General features: G+C 45.8%; 1 protein-coding gene across 1 annotated transcript; it reads right to left on the bottom strand.

The window, feature by feature from the left end:
* Window positions 1-4,125: 4,125 nt before the first annotated feature.
* Window positions 4,126-11,305, bottom strand: GUCA1B (guanylate cyclase activator 1B (retina)). Its single transcript, XM_006881990.1, has 4 exons — window positions 11,099-11,305; window positions 6,496-6,645; window positions 5,784-5,901; window positions 4,126-4,253 (listed from the first exon to the last, which is right to left on the bottom strand). Exons 1-4 carry the CDS (start codon window positions 11,303-11,305, stop codon window positions 4,126-4,128), a joined length of 603 nt encoding a protein of 200 aa, XP_006882052.1.
* Between the last annotated feature and the right edge of the window lie 8,780 nt (window positions 11,306-20,085).

Genomic DNA, 20,085 nt, shown 5'->3' with positions numbered 1-20,085 from the left:
GACTGCCAAAAAAACAAATAGGTCTGTCTTGAAGAGGGTGGAACCAAGTTTCTCCTTGGAGTCTAGGATTTTGAAGCTGTCTCACATACTATGGGCACGTGGTCAGGAGGGACCAATCCGTGGAGAAGGACATCATGCTCGGAAGGGTGGAGGGGCAACACAAGAGAAGAAGGCCCTGGAGGAGATGGATTGATAAAGTAACTTGGGCAATGGGGGTTGGTGTGTTGGAATGTGAGACTGGCTCAGGACAGGGCTGCTGTACAGAGGGTCACTGTTAGTCATAGGCAGCTCAACAGCACATAACAATCCCCGTATTGTGTCATCACTCTTATTATCTCTGTGACTCTTCTTTCCATGATCCTTGAATCCTGTCCCTTTCTCCCTTCTGAGTTTTGTCCTTTTTGATCCTGGGCAGTTGAGTGTTCTAGTGTTGAGTGTGTCCCTGGTTTTGCCATTAACCTTTTAGATCTGTGTATTATTTGGTTACAAGGTAAGTTCAGTTTTCAGGCTCCAAGAGTGGCTAAGGGCCACAGCCTTGAGGGTTTCCTCCAATCTCTGTCGGGCCACTAAGCCTGGCCATTATTGCAATTTTGAGTTTTGTGTGTGTTGGTAAGTGGGTACCATCTAGTTCTGGTCTCGGGGTTATGGAAGTTGAGGTGCTCGAGGTCTATTAGTGCTGTGCTCTAATTATTTCCATGTATCTTTCCTTTTCTTCACTCTTTGCTCCAGAGAGAGAGAGAGAGAGAGAGAGAGAGAGAGAGAAATGATTGCACCTTAGATTCTACTCGGAAGGTTTTAAGTCCCCAGTCATTACCAATGTAGAGTGTAAAACACTGGCCTTGGTCAGGGGATTAAAAACAAACCAACCAACCATTGGCCTTGCAGACTACATTATATCAATTGACTTTGATGTCTCCTGAGACTATGAGTCTGAGGCTGAAAGCTTGTTTTGCTAACTCTCATCCAACCGATCACTTGGGCCACCCTGGATGGGAAAGTCTGTCAAAGCTTTACCACAGACATGGAGGGAAGGTGGAGGTCGCTGAAAATAAATGGAGGTGACATAATTTAGCCTTCCTTCTTGCTGACTACGTTTTGGGAAATCCCAAAGGTCAAAGTTGGGAAAATATGTATATTTCATGAGCACACTTCCCAACTTCAGTCATTACTGGGGTTTATCTGTGTACCACTTAGATTCTTTGGAATGTGGTTTATTGTAATGAGGAGCTCTGGTGGCAAACTAGGTAGAGAACTTCACTGCCTGCTCAAAGGCCACTGCTCTCTCTGGTCGTCTGAATTCACCAGAGGCTCATGGGAGAAAGACGGGCACGTGCCTCCTATTATGGCTACGAAACCCAATGGAGTTGGTCCCAACTCTGGGTCAGTGAGTGAGTGAGTGAGTTGGCTTTGGTTCAATACTCAGCAGTCATGGAAAACAATGCTGCCCAACTTTGGGCCATCTCTCCAGTCTGCTGAGCTTGAGGCCAGTGCTGCAGCCACTGTGCTGGTCAACATGTCCAGAGTGTGCAAGATGAAGTGATAAAACGCAGATATCACAGAACACGTGCCAGTTCAACAATCTCTGCATGAACACATAAGTGATATTAATTATGTATACCATGTTAATTGGAAGCAGGAGTGGCATCCACTTCCATAAATAGCTTGCCTCCGGAAACCCTATGAACCTGGAGGAAGGATGAAAAGTCACACATGCAAGTGTCGAGGACTTTCGTTCATAGGGTCGCTATGAGTTGCCTACGACTCGACGGCACTTAACAACACAGAGAGAGACTAGTTGGCCTAGTGGACTGAAAGCAATGCTACCAAGCCAAAGGTGGGTAACTCTAATCTGTGGCCCTAAGGCCTATTTTTCATTGTTTTTGTTCAAACAGTCTTCTAGGTCATATAGCCCTGGTGTGTCCACTTGCCATAGAGAGGTAATTTGTGGTCACTGTGATGCTGAACACTGTGACACTGATGTGTCAAATGCGATAACGGTTACCCATGGTGGACAGTGTTTGCTCCCCGTATAAAACAAGCTTGGAAGCAGGAGTGGCATCCACTTGCATACACAGCTTGCCTCCGGAAACCCTGTGAACCTGGAGAGAGGATAAAAAGTCGCACACGCAAGTGTCGAGGACTTCCGTTCATAGGGTTGCTATGAGTCGCCTACAACTCGATGGCACTTCACAACAACAACAGCCATGTTAATACTTATAAATCAATCAGGGTTATTTTACCTAAAATTCACATCTAAAGAAAACTGCATGACTAGCAGGCCTGTGAAACTGCAGGCTGAAAAGTTCGTTTTATTTTTTCATATTGTTGTTGTTATGTGCCGTCGAGTCGTTTGCGACTCATAGCGACCCTGTGTACAACAGCCCTAAACCCTGCTCTATCCTGCGCCAATCGCACTGTCTCCGACACACCCATCCCGATTACCCCAGTCACTGAATCAATCCGCCTCATAGAAGGTCTTCCCCTCTTGCGCCGTCCCTCCACCCTCCCAAGTATGATGTCCCTCTCCAAGGACCTGTCTCTCCTTGCAACATGCCCAAAGTATGTCAGATGAAGCCCCAGAATCCTTGCCTCCAAGGAGTAGCTTGGTTTAATCCTCTCCAGGATGAATCTGTTTGTTTTCTTGGCAGTCCATGTTCCATTTTCTTCTCCAGTACCACAGCTCAAAGGCATCAATTCTCCTTCTATCCTTCCTAGTCATTGTCCAACTCTCTGATGCATAACAAGTGATTGCAAAGACCATGGCCTGTATCAGGCGCACTTTAGTCTCCAGAGAGACACCGTTGCTCTTGAGTTCATATATCAACATAAAAATGTATTTATTTGAGTTAAAGCAAACATTTTCCCAGGATGCACCTTCAATCATCTCTAAGGTTGGGGGATGGGGTGACATTGACCCAGAGTCCTGGTCAGAGGTTCCTTGGCTCTAGGAGAGAACAGGAATTTGGGTTTCTACTCATCTGCAAACAGGCTGACACCATTAAAAAGATATTATTATTTACTGCCATAAATTACATTTATCTATGAAGACATTTGCCGTCCTTTTCCACAGGCACAATTCATGACACCTTCCACACGTACAATTCAGCGACATAAATTACCCCATGGCACCATCCATCACCACTCTCCATCTTCACACAGGACGGCTTCCTTTTGATCTAGTTTCTGTACTGGGGTTGCACATAAGAGACGACATCCCAACTAGAACTCCATGTCTAAAAGTGAATAATCTTGCCATCAGTCCATCTAGTCCAGTCTGCTCACTGTAGATGCGATGACCAAGGTGAGGGAAGACAAATGGCCTGTGTGAAGTCACAGCACAGCTGGAGGCAAAACCTGCCCCAGAAGCGTCAGCAGGGCCCCAGCTCCCTCTGGAAACAATTCCTCCCTCCCCCATACAGTGAGCAATGATTTCTTCCACACTTTAAGGAGACACACATGGTTTGTGGCTAAGAATCTGGGACAGTCCACTCTGGGGCAAGGGAGTCTGTGGGGGCCGGGACAGGGGGAGTCTGAGGGGACCAGGTTAGAGGAGTCTGAGGGGCCTGGGGCAGGGGAGTCTGAGGGGGCTGGCAGCCGAGATTGACAGCACCAAAGCAGAGCCAAAACAACCCTGTGAGCACAGTCCACCTCTCCACAGAGCTGAAGCCCACAGTTAACCACACCTGCTGCAAGTGTTCCTGGTTGACAGCCCTGGGGAGAATGTAACTTTTCTTCCCCTATTCGTACCTCTTCTCCAGAATCTTACCTTTGACCAGTCTGTTTTGTATCCTGTAAGTGTGGGGTTGCTGATTTGGTCTGTGGGAGCCCCACTGCTCAGTTTGGTCTATCTTTCTAGCTGAGAACAATCTAATTAAGTGTGGGGACCCGTTCTCCCAGAAGCAGCTGCATGAAAATGGTAACCAGTTCCCTTGACCACTCAAGGAAGTCCTTTGATACAGATGGTGTCCTGTTGGCCATACCAGGACCAGCAGGGTGAAGCCCAAGCAGGGAAAGAGTGGGAATGGTGTGGTTGAACCAGGGGCCTCCTCTGCTACTTGCAAAACCCGGTGAGCGTAGAGTCTTGAAGGGGCTGTGGGCTCTTCGAGGGCTCCCAGGCCTGACCCCTTAGAACATAGCACTTTTCCGCCTTTGTTGGGAGATCCAGCCACTGGGATTCACGTCCATCTGCAGCATCTTCATCACCCACTTGTCACGGCGGGCCCCTTTGAGGAATTCATCCAGAGACAGCTGGCCTGAGCACGAGAGAGCAGAAACGATCATTTGGAGAGAAGGAAGGAAGGAAGGCCGGGCAGGAGAAGGCTGCTCTCTGGGTGTGTTTATACCTCTCTGACACAAACCAGTCTGTGGTTTCAGGTATTAAGCAAGTTGTTGTTGTTGTTATGTGCTGTCAAGTCGCCTGCGACTCACAGTGACCCTATGTACAACAGCCCTAAACTCTGCTGTCCTGTGCCAATCACACCATCTCCAACACACCTGCCCCGTTATTACCACAATCATTGAATCAATCAATCTTATTGAGGGTCTTCCTCTCCTGCGCTGTCCCTCCACCCTCTCAAGCATGATGTCCCTCTCCAATGACCAGTCCCTCCTTGCAACATGCCCAAGGTATGTCAGACATACTTCAGAATCCTTGCCTCCAAGGAGCAGCCCGGCTTCACCCTCTCCAGGGTGAACCTGTTTGTTCTCCTAGCAGTCTATGGTATATTCAATACTCTTCTCCAACACCACAGCTGAAAGGTATCAATTCTCCTTCTGTCCTCCCTAGTCATTGTCCAGCTCTCTGATGCATACATAACAAGTGATTGCAAAGACCCTGGCATCTATCAGGCGCACCTTAGTCTCCAGACTGACATCTTTGCAGGCTTGTCAATTCTGATTGTCCAGGCATTTCCTAGGATGCTCTCCTGAAGCACTGGGGCTTGACCTTTGCTTCAATGATTGTTGTCGTTATGTGCCATCGAGTCTCATAGCGACCCTATGTACAAGAGCCCTAAACGCCATTCTATCCTGTGCCAACCTCGCCGTCTCAAACACACTCATTCCCACCACTCCACTCATGATACCCTGAAATAAGTGATCTCTTCCACAGTCTTAAAGGCTCTTCTGGAGAGTATTCCAGGCCAGCTTTCTCCCTGCACAGTTGTGAGGCCAAACATTGTGCAGAAGAGAGAAACAGACCAAGGCCCTGAATTGTACCAGCAGTTAAGTATACTCTAGTGACAGAAAGGTTGGCCATCCGAGCCCACCAGACAGCAAGGCCTGCTCATCTCCTTCAAAAAGGCTACCTACAGTCAAGGAACCCTGGGGAGCACTCCTTTCTTATGGAGTTCTCCTCCGAAATATATGGGATCACCATGAGTTAGAACCAACTAAACAGATCCTAGCCAGATCCTAGCCCTGGCACTCAAGTGCATCATCTCACTTATTATTTTCAACCACTGTCATTATCCCCATTTTCCAGGGGAGAAAACTGAGGCCAAGCAAGAAATTAAATGCATCATCCTCACCTGCCAGATCCTAATGCTCTTATTACACTCAAATGACCTCCATCAGCAACTCCGGAAGGAGTTTCAGTCACTCTTACAAACATCGCCTATTAGTGAGGTCACTTGTTATTTAATACATCCCTCTCCACTCCCATCTCACAGATGAGGACAGTGGTCGCAGGTTAGTGGAAGATCCTGCCCCAAGGTTGCACAGTCAGAGAGTAGGGGTGCTTCAGAGAGTGTGGCCCTCCCCACTGTCGTCTCCACCCCTGTTACCGTCGCCGTTCTCATCCACCAGGAGGAAGATCCTGTCCACGACCTCCTCGGGCGTGAGCAGCTGGTCTTGCTTGTCCGCCACCTCCATCCGGCAGGCTTTCTTCAGCTTGTAGATCGCCTGGTGGAGAAGATCCAGACATAATGGCAGGAGATCTCGCAAGCCCACCTCCCTCAGCACCCCTTCACTAGCACTGGCCCCCAAGGCTGCTCATTTGGGGAACACATGATCCAAATGAAAATGGACCTGCCCCCAAGGTTGTTCTCCCAGAACTCCTTGGGCCTCATTCCACCTGAGAAGCTCCTAGCTGTGGGCTTCTGTGAACACGAGCATGGAAACCCAAGGGCTCTAAGATCAAATCTCTTCAATTGAGTGTTTTAAACGTGGAAAGATTCCAACAACCTGCACTCCATTTCACAAAGTTAGAGAACTCAGAGAGAGAGAGAGAGAGAGAGTGTGTGTGTGTGTGTGTGTGAGAGAGAGAGAGAGAGAGATTATTACTTTGACGTAAACAGATGGGGACTTTTCTTGTTATCTTTTGGTAACTGACTTAGTTCCATTGTACTGTGGTCAGGAAACACACTCTGAATGATTTCAATCCCTCATCCTCAGCCCTAGTCCCAGGGAAAGTTCTCCTTCAGCCGGCACCTCCAGGAGCCAATGCACAGGCCCAGTAGTGCTCAGCTGTGCAGGGCTCTGGGTAGAAACACTGACCTCCACAATGTCTAGCAGCTCCACACGGTCGATGCAGCCATTGCGGTCCTTGTCATAGATCTTAAACGTCCACTTCAGTTTGTGCTCCAGTGTACCCCTCAGCACAAGGTTTAGGGCTGCCACATACTCCAGGAAGTCGATGGTATTGTCCTGCAATGAGAGGGGAAGCTAGTAAGGCCCCTTAGGCCTCCACAGACGGCAGGCGGCAGCCCTATTCAAGATCATTTGTTCCAAAATCAATCTCCACAATAGTCTACGTGTTTCCTACTGCCAAAGGGGCCCTTTAGAGTAGTGAGAGAAGATCTTCACCCTGAAACCTACAGTGTCCCTTTCCAGCAGGAAGTAGCTAAGAGAATATGCTGTCCCCTTTTCCTTATGAATCAGGGTGAAGTCTCTCTCAGGGAGGAGAGATAGGGAATGACAAAGGACACACTGACAAAGGAGATTAATCAGAACTGGCTTTGACAAGCACTGTGGCAATGGGACAATTAAAACAGACTTTCAAGGAGGAAAAAAAAAGAGGAAGGAACTGCGGGGGAGGGTAGAGAAAATGAATGTGCAACAATGAATGAATGGAAACCCAAAATCTCTGTATATGTTCATTAAAATTAATAAAATTTCATTTTAAAAAAAAGATCATTTGTCCGTAAAACTCAGGGCTTTTTCTCTTCCTTGTAATCCGTGAGGCGTCTGTCTCTTTGCTCATGTTGTTCTCCACCCTTGGAACCTCTTTCCAATCTGTACAATTGCTCAAGTCAGGCCTTAAATGCTTAACTGTTAAAGGAAGAGTTGACAGTTCAAACCCACCCACTGCTTTTGCAGGAGAAAGATCTGATGTCCTTTTCCATAGAGCTTCCAGGCGAGAAGACCCTCCTGGGCAGTTATACTGTCACATGGGGTTGTCAGCACCGAACAGCACAACATGCTCACCTGATCCTACTTATCCCTCAAGGCTGTCAGCCTCCTCCAGGGAGCCTGCCTGCTCGGACTCCTCAGCCACAGTCCTCTCTCTGCCCCCTCATCCTAGCACTCACAGTGCCCGCTCTCCATGCTACTGATTTCTGTACTTGCTTTGGCATCGTCATAAGTCAGTATGCCTATTATAAACTCCCAGAGGACAGGGAGGGACTCACATTGCTTCTGTTTCTCCTCCCTGCCTAGCTCAGTGCCACACATGCCCTGAGTCAGGGCCCCATAAATATTGATGAATCAATGAATAAGTGATGGGCTCAATCTGAATCTGGCACTAAAGTAGTTTTGAAAGGAGATGAGAAAGCAGTGTTCACGTTGAAAATTCCCTTTGTCCTCTCATTCAAGTCCAAGGCTTCCACACCTGGGCTCGAGGGCAGACAGTCAGCAGCTCTAGTCCCAGCTCGGCCTCGAGACTTTTCCATAGGTGGACATTACATGGAAGGAGGAAAGGAGTTTAGGGGGTAACCGGATAGAGGAAGGAAAAGGGGGACAGCCCACGTGTAGGTGTTTTCTAAGTGTTACTTTCATGTGACTCCCTCTGAACTCTTCCACTCTCAGAAAGGTAACAACAGCAATTTTTCCTCCTCTCAAGAAGCCCAACTGCAGATCAAGGTCGGCCTGGGTGAGCAAGGTTTGAGCAACAGGAGAAATGATGGTGGTGGTGGGGAACTCCAAGGGAAAATAGCAAAAAAAAAAAGAGACCAAAACACAAAACAACTAGCAATCAAGAAATAAAACAGAATGAAAGAAGAAAAGGGAAAGAAAAATATTGACATTAAAAAGAAAAATCAAGAAGAAATTAAATTAGGTTTGCTTCACCCTGACACTGAAGGTGTTTTTATTCAACATGTTTTGTAAAAGCCTTTTTGTGTTTCCCTCCCTTAAAAAGCTAATTAAGTTCCAATGATTTCTATGGTTTTATTTACTAGATTTTTATTTAGTACTTTCTATGTCCTCAGAAATTATTTAAAATCACAGTTTTTGGGGAGCTGATTATGGCTTTAATATTTTACGTCACACAGTGGACCTCTTCCTGCAGGTGCCCTTTTCTCACACCTCTGATAAGTTCTGGTTAGCAACGTCACACCCTATAGACAATGCCACCAGAGTTCCCTTGGTAATTTCTTTAGGGTCGAGTCTAATTATGTTCTTTCAAGGGCTATTTCCATCTGTAGTTACTATTTAGTAAGGTTATAATGAATCAATCGTGTGCTGCTTTTAAAAATTATAATTGGGTATAAAGTGTGCAAAAGATCAGCTGTTTTACATAAATCATCTCCTTTCCATCTGATACTCCCATTTTACTAATGAGACTCAGAGGTTGAGTAGATTGTCCAAGGCAATCTAGTCTGTAAGTGGCAGGGCCTTCAAGTCACACCTCTTCCCCAGCTCAGCACATTTTCAGAGCCTCCCTCTTTCACTCAAGGTCTTTTTCTATCTGAAAAGTTAAGCCTGGTATCCAGCATTAAGGGGGTAGCCAACCAGAAAAACCACGGACAAATCTCTACTCTCCAGATCTCAAGCTTCTCCTTCATCCTTCGTCTAGAACCTTCCATCCTGACCTCACCCCCCTCTCAACAACTTACAGTTTCTACAACTCCTTGCCGTGTCTGAGGCACATTCCAAGCTGGCCTTACTGATGGGTCTTCTCACTCGTCAGAGTCTTCAAACCCCAGGGCCATTGCTGGGACGTTTCCAGCTGGAACTAATCTCCTCCGCTGGGCCCAGGCTCCTGTCAGCTTCAGTTATCAGAGCGGCCAAGGAGTGATGGAAACGCCTCTGTCTGCTCAAGAGCGGGAGCAGACACGGTGCCGTGTGAGCTGCTCTGAGAGATCATCTGCCCCATTTATTCCTGAATTGACTTCATTTGCACACCAGCCCTAACCCCAGTGCAAGTTATGTAAGAATCCCAGATGTAGCCTTCCTTGTCTTCCAATTCCACTCACCACAGGGCGTGTGTTGGGGAGGAGAGTTAAAATGGAAGTAGAAGCAGAGACAAGGTGTTCCAACCTCTTTGCCTCCACCAAAGTCTTGTTTTTATCACTATATATTTTAAAACATGAGCTAGATCTAGGAACCCTTTCATTTTCATTTAGCCTAGAAATCTCAGATTAAGCACCCAGCATGGGACTCCTTGATACAGACTGTACCAAGCTGAGGAGTCGGTAGCTAGGCTGGCATAGTCCAGGGAGAGCTGCAGTGCCAGCTGGACATTCACGCCGCTCAGGTGGTTCAAATCCACCAGCTGTTCTATAGGGGAAAGATGGGCCATCTTCTGTATAATTCACAGCCTCTGAAAACCCCCTGGGGGATCTGCTACCAGTCGTTTCTAACTCAACAGCTGGGACTGACTGACTGACAGTGGAAAGTAAAGGTGGGTGTGGGATTGGAGAGAGACAGTGAGAAAAGGAGACAGAGGATCTTAAAAGTACTTCCAAAGAAAGCTCTTTCTTACAGTAGAATGCCAATAAAGAAGGAATGAGGGGGTCAGAAAATCGAGGGAGACCAAGACTAGTAGATGAAAATCTGATGAGTAACAGGGTATCTACATGGTCTGGAAGTATCTCCCTGGAAGATTCTTCTTAATCACGAAGGAGAAAAACAGTAACTCCATAGTGGAGAACCTGGGCCAACACTGCCCTAACCAAATCATTACAGTTAGCCTCACCTGAAGAGGGTCAATTGACTTCACACACCCCCTACGGTCATGTGGAGAACAATATCACATCACTTCAGAGGAACTTCTCCCAGAAATATATCAGCTGGGCCTGATCATAGGGAAGCATTAGACACAACCAAACTGTGGGCAATCTCCAAACTGATGTGCAGTCATCCAAAACCCCAGTGCAAGTCCTCCACACACTGGGAAGTGGAGTACTGAGACGTACTCCAGGTCTACTGTCTGAGTCCAGCTCACCCTCAAAAATTGTGGGCTTAACATAGAGATTTGAGGTAGACTTACTGATTTAAAAGACTGCAGGGGCTGTAAACAGGGTAGCTCTTTATATTGAAGGTAGGTTGATGTTTCAGTTCAATTACCAAGTGTCTGTTTTAAAAATTTGTTACCTTCTTAGCTGCTGGTCTTGAATGGTCTCATGGAATCCTCAATGACAAAAAGTGTTTGAAGGGATATTTGCATCACCCCTCGGGTCTCTTGGCCCGTGAAGGTGCCTCCTCCAGCGACTTGATGGGGAAGAAGACCTCACTGACCAGGGGGGTTCCCCACTATCTCAGGACAGCTAGTCTCATTTAGGCTCTTCACTCTGCATGTTTACAGTGCCAGAGGCTTCAGTAGACGTGGAAACCTGGGTCCTACCAGAAAACACAGATAGAAGACGTGGATTGCCTGTCTCTCTACCCAAAGTACCTTCAAGTCTCAGGAGAAAAGAGAGTCTGACCAAAGATGATAGTTTAAGGGGAGCAGGTGAGGCAGAGGTGAATAAAGAAGGGAAGGGTCAGGGTAATGAGGAGAGAAGAGTTGAGGGGAAGAATAAGAGAAAAGATTGCAGGGAGATGGAGAGAAAAGAAGGGCAAGGGGAGCAGCTGGAGGAAAGAGATTTGGGAGCTCCCCCTGAAGACGCCCCTTTTGCTCAAGAGGGCAAAGCAGGGCACGGGTCCCTGGGTGCCTTACCCCATTCTTGTCGAAGGCTCGGAACATGCCCTCGACGTACTGGTTGGCCTCCTCGTTGTCTGCAACCCTGAAGAAGCGCTTAAACTCATGCATGAAGAGGGTGCCACTGGGACACTCCACCACAAACTTCTTGTACCACTCCTGGAGCTCGGCCACGTCCATCTCCTCGGCCACCCCCGCCTCCTCCCAGCTGAACTGCTGCCCCATTGCGGCCTGAGAAACGTCAAGGAACAGGATTCCGCGTCTCCTCTGGGCTTCTGTGGAGGGATTCCTTAGGCGATGACCCTTTTCTTAACTTTTCTTCTGCTTCAACAGCCTCTTGATCATCTCCTAGGCAACTGAACATGATTGGCAGTGGAGGGGACAGGCTGCAAGGGGTAGTGGGTGGAGTCCAGGCCTCTTAAGCTGCCCTAAGATTATTAGAGGATTCCCCTAGAAAGTCTGACCTCCAGGCTGCTACGTGACCCCATCCCTACCCCTCCCTTCGGCCCTGCCAACCAAGCAGCTGAACTTAACAAGAAGGTTCTGAGGAGGAAGAGGATGCTGAGCGATGCCTATGGGAGGTGAAGAGAAGACAGACTGCTCCCATGGCACGGTCTTTCCCTGGGGACCCAAAGCTCTTTCCTGGACACACTAGATTCTAATGTCTGGAGAAGTTACACCAATTCCAAGCCCTTATTATATCGTTATTATTGCTACTGACCTGAGGCTCCCCACTCCCAGTAGTCTAGGGAGAACAGCAGGATCTAATATATGAAGGGCACTAGGTGGTTTGTACACATTGACTGTAACACTGGGCTCAAGTGTGGCAGATGGATGAGGATGGCCCAGGATAGAGCATGACACAGGGTTCAAATCTGTCATTCATAGAGTTGACATGAAAGCACATAATAAAAAAGTTAGCTCGCACCACAGGGCCTGAAGCTCCGCCAGAAACCATGTCCTTAAGTCTTAGAATATTTTCAATTTCTGACTTAACATGCTAATACTTCCCTCTGACAACCTTCACCAAGATTCATACCCAAAGCTAAGATTTTTCCTACTTTCCCTCCACAATATTAACAAGGACAAATATCTGAAACACGATCTAAAGTATCTTTGAAGAGCCTTACCTCTTTATGAAATACTCATATGCTGTTTTCAAATCAAATTACATATTCATGCCACATAAAAATGGCATTTCCAAGAAATGAGAAGAACCGGAGTACTAATTTTTCTGAATGTTGGGGCATTTTCAGAGAGTCTGAAATGCCACTTGGAGCCCACAGTGCCCAGCCAGGCAGGGTGTCCACCCTTGAATTGTTTTGTCCACCTCCAGGCCTGACCCCTTCTCTCATCACTCCCTGACCCCACATGGCCCTTACTCCTTTAAAGCTCAAGGTCTTCCTGGAACAGGGCCTGCCTTCCTGTCATTCTTTCAGGGGCTGGTGATTTCCCTGCCACATCCATCAGGGGTTAGAGATTAGTCTTTTCCAGAACTCCTCTTTGTTTCTTCCAATGGTCTTCTCCTCCCTTAGGCATGGCAGCCCCTGAGACCATGGACATGAACACATACATCCCCTTCCTTGTCATCACTCCCAAGTGGCATCAGCTTAGTAACTTCACCATTTAAGTGCACAGAGGATCCATTCCACATACAAAAGTCCTTGGTCTCCTTATCTCCAGAGTTTTTCTTCCCCCTCACGTTGACCTCCCCTTCCCTATGGCCTCTGGATGTGCTGCTGCAGTATCTGGGAGCTAAGAAGAAATGCAAATTCTTGGGTGCTAATCCACCCCTCAGGATTTGAAGGGTGAAGTGGTTGACATGCTTGGCTGCTAACTGAATGGCTGAGTTTTGAGTCCTCCCAGAGGCACCTCAGTCAAATAATTAACAAAAATCAGCCACTGAAAACCCTATGGAGCACAGTTCTACTATGACACACCAGGCCACGATGAATTGGAATCGAAGCAATGGGGACTGGCGGTGGGCAAATGATTCCAATGTACACTAAAGATTGAGAGTCTGTACCCGAGACTGATTTCATTCAACTTCTGCATCATCTCAGAAACATTCAAGCCCTGTGTCTTCAGCATCATAACTTCCCCCTTCAAGCTCACATATTCTAACCTTTATTCCAACAAGCCACTAACATCAACCAGGATTTCAGTCTGTTAAACTGTTGATTTAACAACAGTTTCTTTTATTATCCATTACTTCATTCTCGCATTCAGCTGACAACTTTGTCAAATACACCAGAGAGAAATTGGTGAATCTCAATCTTCCCAGTGCAGTGTTTAGCACTGTACTTGTGTCTGCACTCACATACTCTGGCATCTTTCCCCTCCTTTGGGAGCAAGATCCCAATCCCACTCCTTCACCTGCGAGCCCTTTGACAGTTTCTGAGAGCCCATCTCTCTTTGCCTACTCAATAAATTAATTTCCAAAACAATTCTTTTTATATTCTGTATCCTCAATCTCTAAATCCTGCTTAAACTTCTGGAAGTTCCTTATCTATGTACTGTTCCAGCCATTTTTGAATGATCTTTAGCAATATTTTGTTTTGCATGTGATATCAATGATGTTCAATAAGTTCCACATTCAGTTTGTTTGGATCACCCTTATTGGGAATGGAAACACATATGGACCTCTTCCAATCCATTACTCAGACAGCCATCCTCCAAATTTCCTGGAATAGACTGTTAAGTGTTTCCAAGTCTGCATCTGTTAATGGGAAAAAGTCAGTTGGTATCCCATTGATTCCTGGGGCCTTATTTTTTGCCAATGCCATCAATGCAGCTTCCACTTCCTCGTTCATTACCATTGGCTCCTGTTCATATGGTACTTCCTGAAATTTTTCAGTGTCAATCAGTTCTTTCTGGTACAGTGACTCTGCATATTCCTTCCATCTTCTTTTGATGCTTTCTGGATCATTCAATGTAGTACCCATAGCATCTTTCAATATTGTGACATGAGGCATACATTTTTCAGTTCTTTCAGCTTCAGAAATGCACAACAAGTTCAGAGATATCATTGCTGATGTCAGATGGATCCTGGCTGAAGGTAAGTAATACTAAAAGAATGTCTATTTGTGCTTTATTGACTATGCAAAGGTGTTTGACTATGTGGATCATGACAAGTTGTGGCTGACATTAAGAAGAATGGGAATCTCAGAGCACTTGATTGTGCTCATGAGGAACCTATACCTGGACCAGGAGGCTGTTGTGCAAACAGAGCAGGGGAGCACTGCATGACCTGGAATTGGGAAGGGAGTGCGTCAGGCATGTATTCTCTCTCCATACCTGTTCAATCTATATGCTGAGCAAATTATCTGAGAGGCTAGACTCTATGGAGAGGAATGTGTCATCAAGATTGGAGGGAGACTGATCAATAACCTACATTATGCAGATGACACAACCTTACTTGTTGAAAGTGAGGAGGACTTGAAGCACTTGTTGTAGAAGATCAAGGAACATAGCCTTCAGCATGGATTGTGTCTCAGTAGCAAGAAAATATTCTTACCACTGGACCAATAGGTAGTGTCATGATGAATGGAGAGGAGATTGAAACTGTCAACAACTTCAACTTGCCCAGATCCACAATTAACACCCTTGGTATGAGCTGTCAGGAAATAAGGAGACTCATTGCACTGGGAAAACCTGCAGTTAGGGGCCTTTCTAATTATTGAGAAATAGTGACGTCAGTTTGAGGACTAAGGTGTGTCTGATTCAAGCCATGGTCTTTCTGATTCCTAGCTATGCATCTGAGAGCTGGATAATGAGTAAGGATGACAGAAAAAAAAGTTGACGCCTTTGAGCTGTGGTGTTGGAGAAGAGCACTAAATATCCCATGGATGACCAAGAGAACAAAGAGGTATGTCTTGGAGATGGGTCAGCTGCAGTGCTCTTTGGAGGTAAGAATAATGAGGCTTCATCTCGCATACTTTTGACATGTTGCTAGTAGGTGCTATTCCTTTGAGGGAGACATGATGTTGGCAAGGGTGGAGGGTTGGCGAAGGAGAAGACCCTCAACCAGGTAGATTGACACGGTGACTGCTGCAATGGGCTCTTGTGTGTCAGGAAGTGCAAGGATGGTGAAGGACAGGACTGGGTTCAGATCTTTTGTTCTAGGGTCACTACAAGTTGTACTCGACTCGACAGCACCTAACAACAACAGCAAATCCTCAATCTCCCTCCTCTTGGATCATTCTCACTAGCATTCAGATATACTTCAACAGCACTCTTTTATTGTACTATACAAAATAAGTGAAAAGGTTTATGTTGTTGTTGGTAGGTGCTGTTGAGTCAATGATGACTCATAGTGACTCTAGGAAAAACAGAGCTGAACCCTGTCTTATCCTGCGCCATCCTCATCAGCCCTGACACAATGGAGTCCATTGCTGCACTTACTGTATCAATCCATTTCATTGAAGATCCTTCTCTCTTTTACTGACCCTCCACCTTTCTAAGCATAACGTTTCCAAGGAATAACCTTTCCTAACAACACGCCCGAAGTATTTGAGACAAGGCTTTACCATTCTTGCCTCTAATGAGCATGCAGGCTACCTTTTCTCCAAGACATGTTTGTTCTTTTGGTAGTCCATGATATATGCAGCACTCTTTCCAACACAATTCAAAGGCATTTATTTGTCTTCCTTCTTACACACTGTCCAGCTCTCAGATGCACAGCACGTTATTGGAAACACCATGGCTTGAATCAGGCACATTTAGTCTGTAAACTGACTTGATTGTTCTTCAGGACTTTGGAGAGGTCACTGACAGCAGACTTTCCCAATACTGTATGTCTCCTGACCTCCTGACTTCAAAGTTGTTGATTGCGGACCCAAGTTAAGACTAAATAGTTGACAATTTCAATCTTTTCTCCATCTATCATGATGCTGTCTTTTGGCTCACAGATAATTATTGTCTTCTTGATGTTGAAATGTAATCCATATTGATTTTCTGCAGGAAGTGTTTTAAGTTCTCTTCATTTTCAGCAACCAAGGTTGTGCTGTCTGCTTAATGCAGGTTGTTGATGAGTCTTCCTCCAATCCTGATGCCACATTCTTCTTCGTAAATCAGCTTCTTGAACGATTTGCTCAGCATACAGATTGAACAGATATGGAGAAAAGATATAGTTCTGATGCACACCTTTCTTGATTTTAAACTATGCAGTGTTCCCTTGTTCTGTTTGTTTAACAGCTTCTTGATCTAGGTATAGATTTCATATAATTAAAGTGTTTGGAATTCTTATTTTTTTTCAATGTTAGTTTATTATAATTTACACAGTCAAATACCTTTTGCAATAATTAATAAAACCCAAATAGACATTCTTCTTCTGGTATTCTCTGCTTCTGCCAGGCTTCATCTGACAGCAGCAATGATATCCCTGGTGTCACTGCCTCTTTTAAACCCAGCTTAAACTTCTGGAAGTTCTGCCAATGAACTCTTCTAGTCATTTTTGGATGATCTTAAGTAATATTTTTCTTGCATGTGATATTGCTCAATAATTTCCACATTCTGTGGGATCACCTTTCTTGGGAAAGGGAATAAATATGGATCTTTGCTAGTAATGTTCACAAATGGCCCTCAACAAAGCAAGAAAACCCATTTTCCAGAATCCAAATGCTTCACACATGTGTCTCCAAAGTGGAGGCTTAGTCGGGGCCCATCCACCAGGTCCTGGTCGACTCTACACAACAGGCTTCCAGCCCACAGATCATTGTTAGCTAAATCCCAGAAATCCAATCATCTCACACCAAATTGTGAAGGAAAAAACAACCCAGTCCACAACTGACTCTCACCAAAGCAAGGGAACTCACAGTTGGATATTTGTGATATTGTTTGATAATTTTCATACACTGTCAGATCACCTTGTCTTGGAATGGGGCTAAATGTGGATCTCTTCCAGTCAGTTGGCCAGGTAGTTTACCTCCAGATTTCTTGGTATAACTTGGTGAGCACATCCAGAGCAGCATACCAAGATACAATAATAATAATGGGGAATGCAAAAGTTGAGAACCAAGAAGAAGGATCAGTAGTTAGAAAATATGGACTGTAAATGTGCTGCTTGCTACAGAATTGCTAATTTGATGGTATGTGGATTTCACCATTGTTTTAACAAGATGATACGGTTTCCACGTGTCTCTCTGCTCACTCTTGGAACCCAGGCACTGTGTGGTACACAGGCCATGTGTCTATGTTCTGAATGACCCACTGAGTGAGCCTTCAGATGAATCTTGTTCCAGTTGGTACCAACCAGAGCAGACACTGTCCTGGCTGAGCCCAAATTGCAGATTTGCATGGAAAACAAATCCTATTATTTTTAAGTCCCTACATTTCAGTGAGACTGGCTCAGGACAGGGCAGGCTTCAGAGCTATGGTACATATGGCCGCTATACGTCACAGGTGACTTTACGGCACGTAACACAACCAGCACGTTTTAAGTAAGGATCCTGCTGGCACAGTGGTTAAGTTTTCAGCTGGAAAACAAAGGTCAGCAGCTAAACAAGAGATCACACCCACCAGTCTGCAGAAAAGATGTGGTAGGCGGCCTGCTTCCATAGAGGCAGACAGTCTCAGCAACCCTAGGGGGCAAGTTTATTCTGTTCTGCAGGGTTGCTGAGTCAGAATCCACCCAATGCCAATGGGAAGTTTTAGGTGTTTTTAAGGTAGTAGTAGGTAGCTCTCTGGTGGCCCAGTGGGTAAGGAATTGCACTGACAATCAAAAAAAAACAGACAGTTCAAATCAGCCAGCTGCCCTGCAGGAGAAAGATGGACAGCCTCCTCCTGTGTGATTTATAGCCTCTGAAAGCCCACTGGAAGATCAGCAATGAGTCAGCTGCAACTTGATAGCCCTGAGAGAAAGGACAGCCCTGGTGGCCTAGTAGGTAGAGAGTTACACTGCCAACCTAAAGCAGGCAGTTTGAACCCACAGCTGTTCTGAGAGAAAGATGGTCAGTCACCTTCCATGTGATTTACAGTGTCTGTAAACCTGCTAGAGGGTCAGCTATGAGTTGATTCTGACTCAGTGTCACGTTAATACCACCACAAAACACGTAACTAGGGAGCTCTTGTGGCCTAGATGGCAGGGAGCTGGTGCTGCTGACCCAAAGGTTAACCCAAAGGTTAAGCTTCTCAGGAGGTTCAAATCCACCAGTGGTTCTGAGGGAGAAAAATGGAAAAGTCTCCTTCCATTCCAGTAACAGCCTTGGAACCCACTGAGGGTCAGCACTGAGTTGACTGCGACTCAGTGGCAATGAGAGAGAGGCCACTAGAATCTGGGGGTACAGACAATTCATGTGCTTGGCTTCCAACAGAAGGATCCAAGGGCTAGATGATGGAGTCCCTTCAGGTGCCTCAGGACTTAGCAATCTACTGAGAAATCAACCACTGAAAACTCTACAGAGCACAGTTCTACTTGGGCCTCCTATGAGTTGGATGTCAACTGTTTTAGAAAAGTGGTCAGTACTTAAAAGGATTAAAACGCTTGAGTGAATGACCACAATCTTGACACACAGTGCTAGATCTACTGTTACAAGTCAGTATATCTTGACTCCTTTGAGTGCTCAGGCTAGTAGCTACCTGGTGAAATCACGAGACATCAGGGTTTTAGAACTGGACAATGCCATGGAGATCATCTAGCACAATGATTTTCAACCCCATCTCAACAGACCTGAAGACAACCCCAGCCCATCAACAACTACACCTCTGTCACAGCAGTATTTCAGCTGTTTTGGTGTGACAATGTTTTCTCCCTTTTTAGTGATACTGTATCTGTGGTTAAAGGACAATAGCCTGTGCTGAAGGGAACAGATCTCATAAAAAGTAAATCCAAATTGATTAAGTCACTGGCTGAAGAATCTAGAATTTGATTGGCTTTTCATATGGATCAGCTGCCCATGACCTGTCCCTAAAAAGACTGCTGAGCTGTTGAGGTATAAATATATCTTTCTAAAGAGGATTAGGAATCAATAAGAGAATGATAGCATCCATGAATAATGATAATAAGGATTTAAAGAGGGCAGGGTGAGGAACTGAGCTAGGATTTGCAAAGAGAACCCTGGGGAGTCCAGGCAGTTAGATAGAAACCTGGCTCCAGGAGTAAAGAAATGCCTGAGGTAGCCTGAGAGACAAACCGATTTCTACTGCACAGGGCTGGCCAGAGCCCTAATGTTCGGCATCTGCACGCCAGTGTTCTGGTGACCTGCCTTGTGGAAGACTAAACCTTGTATTGACCAGTGTCAGTCAGTGCGACCATCAGGATCACACTGCATTCTGCTTGTCTTTTATTCAGATGCATTTTTGCTATTTGTTAAAGTTTTCTTTCCAATGTCTTCCAAGCATTAGGACTAATGTATATGCATGAAAGGAGAAATTTGAAATATAAGTCTGGATACTTTGCATTTTAATATGTGGATGTTTTGGTACCTCATAAAACAACCTCCATTGCTACTGAGTAAAAACTGCATCACAGCTGACCTTCCAGCAGCTTCCCAAGGCTGTGAATCACATGGGAGATTACCCATCATCCAACACAGAGCAGCTGGTGGATCACAGTCCCTTTACAAGTTAGGTTCTAGGGCTGTCTCTGTCACTTGCTGTTAGGTGCCACTGAGTTGAGTACGACTCATAGAGACCCTAGGAACAAAAGATCTGAACTTAGTCCTATCCTGCGCCATCCTCACACTTCCTGACACACAAGAGCCCATTGCAGCAGTCTCTGTGTCAACCCACCTGGTTGAGGGTCTTCCCCTCCTTCGCCGACCCTCCACCCTTCCCAACATCATGTCCTTCTCCAAGGAATAGCACCTCCTAGCAAAATGTCCAAAGTATGTTAGGTGAAGTCATCATTCTTGCCCCCAAAGAGCACTCTATTACATTTTTGGCCATCCATGGGATGTTCAGTGCTCTTCTTCAATACCACAGCTCAAAGGCATCAATTCTTTTTGTCATCCTTGCTCACTGTCCAGGTCTTAGATGCATAGCTAGTAATTGGAAAGACCATGGCC

This window comes from Elephantulus edwardii, unplaced genomic scaffold, assembly GCF_000299155.1.
Source record: "Elephantulus edwardii isolate Elephantulus edwardi_28Jun2011 unplaced genomic scaffold, EleEdw1.0 scaffold00017, whole genome shotgun sequence".
Classification (NCBI taxonomy): Eukaryota; Metazoa; Chordata; class Mammalia; order Macroscelidea; family Macroscelididae; genus Elephantulus; species Elephantulus edwardii.
This window is presented reverse-complemented; position numbering and strand designations above follow the sequence as displayed.